General features: G+C 43.7%; 1 protein-coding gene across 3 annotated transcripts in view; it reads right to left on the bottom strand.

Moving 5' to 3' along the window:
- The window catches only part of LOC130165303 (nck-associated protein 5-like), a 126,045-nt gene extending 115,450 nt beyond the window's left edge, over window positions 1-10,595 (bottom strand). For 2 of the 3 annotated variants that reach the window (XM_056370458.1, XM_056370457.1), the window contains exons 1-2: window positions 10,054-10,595; window positions 3,476-3,578 (exon numbers count right to left, since the gene is read on the bottom strand). In XM_056370458.1, the coding sequence (XP_056226433.1) occupies window positions 3,476-3,578; window positions 10,054-10,421 (471 nt within the window). In that variant the 5' untranslated portion in view covers window positions 10,422-10,595. The remainder of the gene's footprint in view (window positions 1-3,475; window positions 3,579-10,053) is intronic. The other variant, XM_056370452.1, reaches the window with a different exon arrangement.
- Window positions 10,596-11,756: the final 1,161 nt, after the last annotated feature.

The raw sequence follows: 11,756 nt of genomic DNA on the forward strand, positions 1-11,756 counted from the left end.
GCCTGCATACATTGAGGAAACATATGCTGCGTCAATGCATTATACATGTGTGAGGTGGTGGTCCAGACTGACATTCAAGCTCTATGTTCACCAAATTACCCATAGTTTGATTGATAGAAGCTTTGTATGAAGCCAGGCCATGTAATCCATCCAAAGAAGAGCAGATATAAATATTTTACCTGGTCCTCAGCAGACATATGGTATTTTGTCTCCAGCTTTGTGTGTTAGTGCGAACTGAAAATCTGTCAGCGGCATCCCCAGTGGGAAATCTCTCATGTTCATAATGTTAACAAGCCATAAAACACATGGAGCGGCTAAAATTCATGAAAACAACAAAACAAGGCCAACCACTTTGTGTGTAATCTTCCGCAACAAGGGTGACAACCTTGTGATAAAACTGAGCGAGCAGCACAGGGTAATCTGTCCCGGTCACGCACTGTGTTATGTAAAATGCATTGTTAGCAGGCAAACCTCTGCATCATGTAAATTCAGACAACTGGCCAAAACTGGTTCACAGGTGACAGGAGAGAGGGAAAAGCAGAACATGGAAGCACATGCCTGTCGTCTGACGGAATGTCAGAAACCGTCCTCTCTTGTGTTTTCTCAGATGCCTGAAAAAATAAATGTATCAGAGGCTCATATCCTCCCAGGAAAAGGAGTGTTTACAAGACTTAGTAGGTTTATCTGTGCCAGGGCCAGCAAGGCCACAAGGGCCAGAGATATCAAGTCCCCTATCAGTGCTAGGAAGGATAAAGACCCAGGTTGTAGTTTAGAAACAAACTTAAACTCACTGGCCTCAAACTCAAGTGACTTACAGCTGAACAAAGGCTCATTAGACCGGCCTGACCCTCTAAATTACTGTATATCATAAAAATAACATCATATTCACAATGGTTCAGGGAGAGGTCACTGATTCAATATGATGTTGAAAACAGCAAAAGACAGAAGACAGGAAGACAGTTACATTCATTTCACTTGAATCAAACTGGGTAAGAAACTTCTTCTTCATCTTCAAATGTGCTATACAAAAGAAAGCAATGTGCACTTTCCATGGCTGGCCATGCCATGGAATCAAATGTGCACACTGCCACCAGATCTATGCTGGACCTTTACCAAAATGCTCTGGGCTTCCTCATGTCCCACTATCCAGCACCCTTATGCTCCTGCTGCCCCGAGTGAGAATAAATCATTAGGTGAGAGGAGAGAAAGAGGAAAAAGATAAAGTAAGACAAAGAAACTGACTTAATTGTGAGGAGCAAGGGGAGGAGAAAGTGAATGAGTGCACAAGAGAGGAGAAAAGAAGGAAAAATGGAAAATGGGGGAAAAATACTGCATGCATGGATAGTTGAGTGGACCAATGTGAGCACGTTGAATCATAAACCCATATCACAAATTTGACCTACTTTCAGTCGCACAGTAAATCAGGTCGCTGTGTATCCAATTAAAGCAATTAAAGCTACAGTACGTCTCATATCACATAATAACCATAAGTGGCGGTGATAATGCTCGCAAAGCCTTTATGAATCACGCAGTCATTAGATAAGAAAAAAACCGCATCACCAACTAATCGTCCACTGTGTCGCAGAAGTTACACATTCACAAAGCGAACCCGCTGTGAATGAATTATAAATGAGGGAGTGTCTTGTCTCAGTGAGAGGATTCAAGTGTGTCACTCCAAGTGTGCGTCTTCCAGATTCACTTTCATGTTGTTGTTTAAGTAGGAAATGATTGACAGACTGAGCCGTTTGTGGCCCAAATCCCAAAAAGAGATATCAACATCAAGATCTGTTTTTTTTTATACTGTTAAGATTAAATTTTGATGTTCTTTGAATTAAAAATGATGGGTATTTATGATTTAGTTTCTTCGTCAATCTAGTCAGTGATTTTCCTACATTTCCCAGGATGCCTTTTTTTAAATTTTCTTTTTTTTAGATCCAGTGAGAGGGTGTAGCCACGGACATCTGGATGAGAAGTGAAAATACAGGCATCGCTCTGGGCAAAGCAATTAGTGAATGTTATGTAATTTCAAGGCAGATGTTATGATGGTTATTCATGTTGGGGTGGGGTGACAGAATAGCCAACTATTTGGATATATCAAAAAAAAAATAATCAGCAGATCGGATAATGAAGATAATTGTTAGTTGCAGTGATTAATAGGAATATTATTGATGGATACATAGACTACATAAGAGCCATGCAAGAAACCGATGTGTTCACCAGGGCAGCAGGTAGATCAGCAGCGAGTCATTAAGTCGGGTCAAGTAGATAAAGTATGTTGACATGTTTCGGCTTCATTAAAGCCTCGCGCAAGGTAACGTGCAACAAAGCACACCGTGAACTACAAAGCTGCCCCAGAAATGCAGCTTATGACTGTGTATTACTTAATGGTTTTATAGTTTTTCGAGCTGTACCCTAGTTTTCCTTTAAAGAGAAACACCCCGAGTAACTGCAGCCTTCAACTGTTGCCATTTCATCTCCAGCAAATGTGTCTTTGATGACTTCTGCATTTCCTATATCAAAAATGCTATTTTAAGCCTCTTGATTTACTATTTCCTGTGCAGTGACCGTACAGTATGCACTTGTGTGTGTGTGTGTGTGTGTGTGTGTGTGTGGGGGGCTTCTTTGCCCCCGTGCAGACACAACACAGCAGCCACTATATGGCTGCACTTGACATTCCAAAGAGGCACTCGCAAGCGGATTCACCTTCAGTTAACCCTGAGCCAAAACAAGTTTCCACTCCTGTGATTCACAAGTGCAGCGCAGCATAGAGATAAGCCTGTCAATCACCAGTAGCCACAGTGTGTTTCACTAATAAGTCATGGGGGGCAGAGGGGGGCTGTTTTTTCTCTCTCTCTCTGCCTTTTGACGCGTAGATGTGTCTGTACTGTATGTGACATTTCCATTAATGTGCACTTTCTTTACCATTTTTGTCTCATTCACACCCTGATCTTTTTGTTCTACACCCTCAACGTAAGTGGCTCCTTCCTGGGAAAGATTTGCCCGAGCACAGGAAGCGAAGCATTTTTCATTGCCAGCAGAATAAACAAAAGAGAGTGGACAGTTAGCGGTGAGCAGCGTTAGTCACAATGTATGAAGACATAAAAGAGCGCCACCTGCGGAACCTTGAAGAGAAAATATACTGCGTCACCAACGAGGTACTCCATGGGAAATGAAGTCCAAACAAACTGCAGCCATGACAGTATGGTCCCAAAGACAACAACCAATCACAATCACAAATCCTATGAAAGGCATGTTTGTTTTTTTCTTTAAAGGCAATGGGAAAGTTGATGCAGCAGTAAAGTGGTTTTCATTTACAAGTTTGACCTCAACAATTTTAAGCCAAAAGAAACATTAAAAACAAATTCTATACATTTCCCCTTTAGGGAAGAAGCTAAAGCCTAAAAGGGCATTCCACAGTGTCTATTTCCTGTCTCACTGACCTAACATACACTGCTAGTGTTGGGGATTGACTTACCGGCAGGCCGCTGTCAAGAGACAATCTCTTTAACTGCTCTCTGCTCTCCAGGTGTCTGTTCATGGTCCCTCTGCCCCGCAGCGATCCACACACCTGGGAAGCCCTGGAGGGAGGGGAGAAGGGGGAGGAGTAGGAGAGGGAGAAAGTCAACAAGGAGTACCTCATGTCCGGTGGGGCACGTTTCCGCTGTCGGGAGGGCTTTCACCTTTTACAGGAGATCAGAGTCCAAGTCCAGAACAGCAGAGGCAGCAGTTTCATACAGAGTTGTTGAACTATCCCTTCTACTTTCTTTTCTCTGCCATTTCTTTCACTTTCTATAGCAGTACCTTCTCTCAAAAAAAAAAAAAAGCTTTGAGAGGGAGCGGAAGTATGGACCTCTCTCCTCAGGCCTGACGAGACTCTAGGATCACTACGCTCCAGATAGATCTTGCTGCTTGCTCTCAGCGTCACCCAGGCATCCCACCCTCCAACCCAACCCAAACCCCAAGCTTCAGCCCTGTTGTTTTTCTAGGCCTCTCCAAACAGCGCTGGGAACCAGTCCGACCTGGCCTGACTGAGGCCACAGCAGAAGATAAACACTTCACTTCACGCATACTACTTCTTTACAAAGAGCCCACGGCTTTAGACTCACTGTGGTGGTGCGCAGAGTAAGCATAGCACTTCCTCGTCGGCGAAGACAGGGTCAGAGGTCGGCTGATGGACGCCTCGGGGGTCAGTGACCTTCTCTGCGCAACACAGACTGTATTACTGTGTGCATGAATGCATTGATGAATCCTGGATGTGTCTTATGTAACTACTTATGCAACCGCACTTCCAAAAACGGCATCCCCAAAGCCCCCCTTTTGCATCTGCTGTAGGCTGTATCTGTTACACCCTGTCTGAAGCTTCAGCGGCGTGACTGAACTTGTCAAACATCCCCACACATCAACATGACATGTTCCATCCACCGCCGATCTGCCGAGTCCAAACTTATTGACACGAAGCCGCAAATGTCAGATTGCACGCAGGACCAGCCGCTAAGTTTTCATCCAGACCCGATGTTATATTTCTAAACACGACGCAGTCTCCGTCTGCCCCATTTCTGAATGCCCCCACCCACCCACCCCCCGGCTATCTAGAGTAGAAGGAAGTTGTCTAATCAGTGAACAGGATGTGAAAGGGAATGTCTTTAATGACACAGAAACATCAGAGCCTGTCTCTCTCTCCCTGGCTTTGTAATGACTAATTGTGCATGTGTGTTGCATCAGATGAAATAGTCTGGTCTATGTTTAGATTACATTTCAGTTTGGTCCCTTTACGCTGGAGATTAAAGGAGGAAGTAATCCCTTGGATGCAGAGATAGGGGGGGGGGGGGGGGGGGGGGGGGGGGTTATAGGAAATTTAGAGTAAATGATTAAAATGGATTATAGCACTGCGCCTGATTGCCAAGACTCAATATAGAAAAAACTAACAACATTCTCCTTAGGGTGTAGAAAGTGTGAGGGATGAGGTAGTGCATGGATCGGAAGTGATAAACATTAAGCAAACATATTAAGAGCCAGATATCAGGGGCATTCAGATAAGAGCAAGCGATAACACCCAGGAAAACTCCTACCTTTGACAGTCAAACAAACCAAATGACGCTTAGTCTTTATGCTGTCAGTTTCCCTTAAGCTCCATCAATCTGATCTGAGTTTACATGTCAGACCCCTACAGCAACGTCGATGCAGTAGTTGTCAGTAATGTTTTCATTCCTCTTTCCATCTGTTTAACTGCATACATGTGTTTAACGACATAAAAATAATAATCGTTTGAATGCCTTTCCTTATTTGAGGCTCTATTGTTTGAGGCTATACAACTACGCAACAGTTCTCCAATATGTTTCACAGAAGTGGTAATCAACATCTCATCCATTAAGAATTCAGTGGGTAGAACCAGTGTTCATGGGGGCGTGGAAATCTGATTGGCTGTTGAAAGCTGATGTCTGTAAAAAAAAAAAAAAGCAGCTCCATGACCACTTTTCATCAGCTGACAAACTTGTCTCCACGCTGTAATGTTTCTTGGTTACTTGCTTTTAAAGGAAATGAAACACTCTTCCAGCGACTGTTGGCCATGACAAATGCTATTTCAAATATGCAGTGATACTAGTTTGGTGACTAATAGTGGATGTGACTTTGTCCTACATATCATATCACAAAAATAAATACTGCTTTGCCTACATTTAATGACGCACCTAGGGCCTCTCTGCGGCCTCCATGCTCCCTTCCTTCCTGTTTTCCTGTGATTTACACCAAAAGCAATTACTGATATGTTAAACCGGTCCAGTGTTGACCTACGCGGAGTGACACGCGTCGACGCCTATAGTCCACACGGCCTCCAGCCAGCCATCCAGCCAGTCGGCGAACCAGCCAGTGGGGTGGAAAGGATATAATCAAAGGAGGCCAGGAGGACGCTGACATCTGGGAGTCTTTGTGCTGTAGGCCTAATTAGATGCCAGGGTGAAGGGAGGAGGCGCGGCAGGATGGTGTGTGTGTGTCTGTGTGTGTGTGTACAACCTAAATGGAGAGGGGGGGGGCTCTCTCTCTTTTTTAACATCTGCTCCAGGAACAAGAGAGGACCCAGCTGAGGTCACACAGCCCCAGACAGCTCCAAACTACAACAGGGATAATGTGAGGGGATAACAGCTTAATGATAACACTTAAACCCATTGAGAGATTGCTGTACTGAAAACAGACTGTGAGCCTCATGGATAAATGGTGATAATAAGCCCAGATTGTCCATGAATATGGATGGTCATGACTCAGATTTGATACTGTTCCTTTGTAAGCTGAGAAGAATTAGGCAGCTGTGCATTTATTGCAATCACTGGCCTTTCACTGGGACTCTCTAAATTTTTTTCTAATGGTGAAGTTGGAATAATCCTGCACATACAGTAAGTAGCAGGTCCTGCTAAAGACACACTGTTGCTCCGCCCTCTGGCTTTTGACTTCCAAGTGATACAGAGACCACACTCTGCCACAAGTGACAATACTGCCCTTTGTAGCCAATACAGTCAGGCTTTCACCCACGCATATTCTCATTTCACACTATGCACAGAGTCACCACAACTAAGAAATCTTTGTCACGGTAAGTTCAAACAAAGATATCAAGTGGCTTGAACTTTGGCCCTTTTCCCATAAAATAAAACCTTTCATTGAGGAATAAGTGCAGTGGAATTTGCAATAAAAGAATTTCCTCTGGTCTGTACATGTGAATAGCCTGCATTTCGAGTTTCTGAATTGATTTAGTCATGGGTTATACATTAAACTATGCAATAAATGATGGAGCAAATAAATTTAAGCAAATATTTAAATGGCCATCTGGAAGAAAAGAATGAGGCCTGGAGAGCCAAGGACTCCAGATTCCAGACGTGCATTTTGCATGAGTTTTCAATTAGCATTCACATCTATTACAAATCTTTTGGAAAACACAGAGGTCTCAAAAATGAAAGCCCCCCCGGCTAACTTGGACCTCTGTGATCAATACCCCACTGCCCCAAAAAAAAAGAAATTGTAATGCCAGGAAGTGCCAGTTCCTGAAAATGGATGGTAGGGGGATTGGACATTGATTGGTGCACCCCCTTTGCCCCAGGAACCAATTCATTTGGTTTCTGCCTGCCTTGAATGAGGGTGGGGGGGGGACTGAAACGGGGTCAGAGCAGAGGCATCCCCCACGGTAAAGAGCCCTGTTCCCTCTTTATTTTTCTTCTGAATGATTCATCCAGATTGCCATGTCCGGGGAGAAGAATGAATGACCGGGAAGATTATACGTTTGAGTCCACGCTATTTAATTCGCCTGCTACACCGAGGGAAGTGGGAGGGGACTATAGGGGGTGGGGGGGTGCTATTACTTTCCATTCACTGAGGAGAAAATTGAAGCATGCAAGTGTCTGATGTGGGGTTTAATGTGCGGGGAGAGAGGTCCATCTGTATTCTAGCAGCACAGATGGTCTATGCTGATCGGATGTTTTGAGTCCCTCTGCTGGCCAGCCTGTCTGATCCTGCCTCTGCATGTGTCCCGGTACAGTTGGCACCACCAACTGTAGCCTGGCACAGCCTAACATGGAATTACAGTGTCTGAGAGCCTTGAACAATAAGCCATACTTTACACTGGCCTGTTGTCTTTCCTCTGTCAGCAAACCGATCATTAAGCTGAATGTTATGTCTTTTTCTGAATTTTTACAGAGTGCGCTCATGGCTGCTGCCATAGTGTATCAATGTTTATACCGTGTTGGTAATCATCACATGTTTAACATTTAGGTATTTACCACGTGAGTGTGAAAATGAGAGGCCTATCGTCAAGGCTACGAGGTCAATTTAACAGTCCCTTTAAAATGAATGCTGATGCTGCAACACAGACGGGATCCATGTCAACACAATGCCCCCTTATGTAACTGTGTTCTTCTTGGAGAATTTCATCGTTTTAATCACATTAATCAAGGCCAGTCAGAACATGTGCACATCTTTATCATTTTTGAGATCATGCTGCATGAGCTTGTTTGTCTTTCTGGTATTTAAACCACATTATTAAGGGAAGTATGGACTTGTGGGATAATGAAAGGGGTTTAATTGTAATTAGCAAGGTTTCTGTACATGTGGTAAAACAGTGCAGAAAAAAAAAAGAAGCAAATTCTCATTTTACAAATTTAACATAACAACCACCATGCACTTCTGAATAATGCTTAAAGGGGGATAACATGACTGGAAGAGTGAAGATGATCCTCCACAAAAGCTCCTCATTATGTTTTTACAGTCACAAAGCTATGAGACATGCTGGAGGACTGTGAGGCATTTGTAAATCATTCGGTGCATGTTTGCAATAAGGAGACAGTTATGTGACAACAAGCTCTGCATTTTAAATCATCCGTGCTTATATTCCTTCTCATCACCAAATGCTCCAGTTCTGTCTTCGCAAGTATTCTCCAACTTTTTTTTGCGTTATTTCTTATTTAGTGATGCATTGAACGGGCTGTCACTTTGAGCACTGTATTATCAATATTTGACTTATTTGACAAGCCTACTTGTTCAGTAAAGCTTGCATAACATGACTCATGTTCCGTTCCATCCAATCAGGAATCGGAGGCCCTTGCTGAGAAAACCGAAAAGGCTGGTTCTCAGATGTTATACTTATGCAAACACCTAAATTACTTCCTTACCAACATCATGTCAAACAAGATGAAGGGAAATAATCTGCTAACAAGAAAATGTGTTTCTCGGACACTTTAAATGACAAAGATTCTGCCAGAACTTGTCCACGCGGCTTTAAATCTTGTTTGGTCAGGAGACAATTTTATGTGGGGGTTTAAAAAGGAAGGGTTGGAGGTCTAGTTGAAAAAACAATGACTGTAATGTCGTCATCCTGTTCGTGAGGGGAGTCCCTGCAATTCCCCTGCGCTTATCCCGCCAGATGCGTAGGATGCTTTAATATACATCCTGGAGAGAAAAAAAATTCAACTGCGCTTCCTGTCGTGGGACCCTTCACTGTAACCCAGCTTGCTTCAGCGGACAGCCTGACTCTCTGCTGAACTCTCTCATGATAGCATTTCAGGTAGAAAAAAAAAAAAAAAAGACAGAAAAATATACTCCAAAGGCCCAGGGGTGATGCAGCAAGCCAAGAGAGGGCAGAGGAATTTTCCTACTGTTATCAAAATACACAACTGTGCCCCCCCCCACCCCCCTCTCACTTTGGTATGTGAGCATCGTGCAATGGCCAACTCACTAAAGAACCGAACGCACACATTTCATCAGCAGGCTGCTGACAGCTTGAGAAACAACAGTGTGTCCGTGCGTGTTTATCCTGTGCGCCGTCTCCCACAGCCATCCTTTTCATCAGTTTAATCTTCACAGCATTTGAAAACAAGGGACAAGCTTTGCTTTGCAACCTGTGCTCCTTTAAAAGTCAACAAATAACGTTTTCACCACCAGTTAAAGAGATGGTATTGTTTGTGATTATTTGTTTGTATCATCTTATGTTGTGTGTTAGCACTTTACTGTGCTTAAACAGAACATAAATATTAGCATTTTCATATAGAAATCATGCTTTAATGCATCTACCTAACTTTTTGCTAACTTTTTTTAAACTACATTGGTCTTTATTGCAGTGAAGTAATTAGCTAAGTGCTATGCTAGCTTCTTTTTTTAATTGACTCTATTTTGTAGTGTTTGCATTGATTTGCCAAAGCACATTAAGTTACTTCTTTGTGCACAGTGCTGCACAAACAACATTAAACATACCTTGCTTAAACTGTCATGCTAAAAAACATTTGTGCTAAGCTAGCTAAACGTTAGCTAAAATACTAAAAGCCATACTCACAGTGGAAACAGACAATATTCGCAGCTTTTCTTGACCCTTACTTAAACCATACCAGTAAATATGGATTACCTGACCATTTTTTGTGCATGTGCCAGCTTTTGTTAATTCTAGTTGCAAAAAACTTGATTTAATTGCCACCTATCCCATCATGCTGTGCGCACGTTTGCTCAATTTGCACTATGAATGGAGGTGAAGCTGTTCATCCTCCCATAATGTCAGAAGACAAACAAGCAGGAATCCAAACTTACTCTGCACCGGCCGGATCCTCTCCACTCAACAGGTTTGTAGCCAGCTCTGAAGCTCCAAGTCTCTCAGAGGTGTTTTCGTTAGGAAGACAACGTGATGATGTGGAATTTCCTTTGATGGCAGCTGAAAACATACTGTCGTAAATTCCCCTGTTGCAGAGGGTGGGGTGGGGTGGAGGGGGGAGCCACGCACAAACACACACACACACACACACACACACACTCTTAAACTTCCTGCCAGTGCTGGAAGTCTGCAGCAACACCCAGTAAAGACTTGTAAATAGAAAGGAGGGAGGTGGTGGTGTCGGTGGAGGGAGTTCGGGAGGCAGGGTGGGGCGGGAGGATAAGGAGAGTGAGGAGAAGTTCCACATTACATCACCAGCAGCTGTTGACAGGCCTGTGTTTATTAACTAACTGCCAGGGCTGGAGGAGTCACAACACATGCCTCACGCTCTCACACACAGCTCCACAAACGCTGACAAGACAAGACAATTGCTCACTTGCCTCCGAAAATACTTGGTCGACAGACATGCAGCTATGTACAAGTACCAACAATTTGCAGTCACATGCATGCTTTCTTTTTTTCAGGGGGGGGGGGTACACAAAGAGCAAATATACAGTTGTTATTGGAATCCCTTAGATAGGAGACGGGGTTCGATTTTTGCTATTACTCCCCGTTTCTTCTGATGGTGTTACCTGTCATCTGTCTGCACTGGCTATGAGACTTGCTGACTGGACTAAAAGAGCAGTTTTCCTGACTCAGATAGCACTAACTGTAATGGTATTACTGCAAAGAGAGAGCTGCTGCTGCATTCCTCAAGTGTCTTGGCTTGGCAGACTCCCCAGCCTCTTAGCTCAGCCTGTATTTCTCTCCCTCCTCTTCTCTGCCTCTCTCCCCTTTTCTTGCCTTCTCATTTAAATGGAGGCACATGACTCTCAGCTTTACTGCCAAGTAGACTTCTTTATGCCGGCCGGGAGCCACCAGCGGTCTGCTTTTCATCGGCCTCTCCGCAGGGTACTCCTCAGCGCGCCGCATTCCTCGCTGCCACCCATCCTTGCAGCAGCCCACAAGACGCAAGGATGTGAAATCAACCTCATCCCCGATGTCATATGTAGTTTATCTTTCTTTTTCTTTTTTTTTTTTTGCATTTTATTTTTGCAGAATACATTGAAATCAAAAGCGCGTAACGTAAACTTTTATGTTTCTTAGCCTGCTGCCTGGATGACACAGCCCTTCAGCTATAGGCTAAACCGCCCACTGTAGGTCATCCATAACCACTGTGAACAAATCCTCCGCTTCAGCCCGTCTCTGCCACATTCCTTGCGGTCTCAAATGCAATAATTTCTCCAGTAATTCCATTCTGTTGTCGCATTCTTCCCCTCTAAGCTCACTGCATTGCAACATTGTTCACTCAGAGAGAGACAAGAGCGAGATTGAGGAGGCTGACGACACTGCAAGACTTTGGGGCTGGGGAGAGCTGAGAGATGGATGATTTCATAAATCACACAAAGAATCATTTGAAAATAATCTCCAAACTGTTTTGAAGCAAGACAAACGGATCCCATGGTTGTCCTTTTTGGCACGGGCATTCAATTAAACCTAAATGTCAGCGGCTAATCGGATAAAAGGCAGCATTGTATTATGCTGATTGGCATCGAATGTTATGAGGGAGAAGGGTAATAATATGTGGAGATTGACCATGTCA

This window comes from Seriola aureovittata, chromosome 24 (genome assembly GCF_021018895.1).
Source record: "Seriola aureovittata isolate HTS-2021-v1 ecotype China chromosome 24, ASM2101889v1, whole genome shotgun sequence".
In the NCBI taxonomy this organism is placed as follows: domain Eukaryota; kingdom Metazoa; phylum Chordata; class Actinopteri; order Carangiformes; family Carangidae; genus Seriola; species Seriola aureovittata.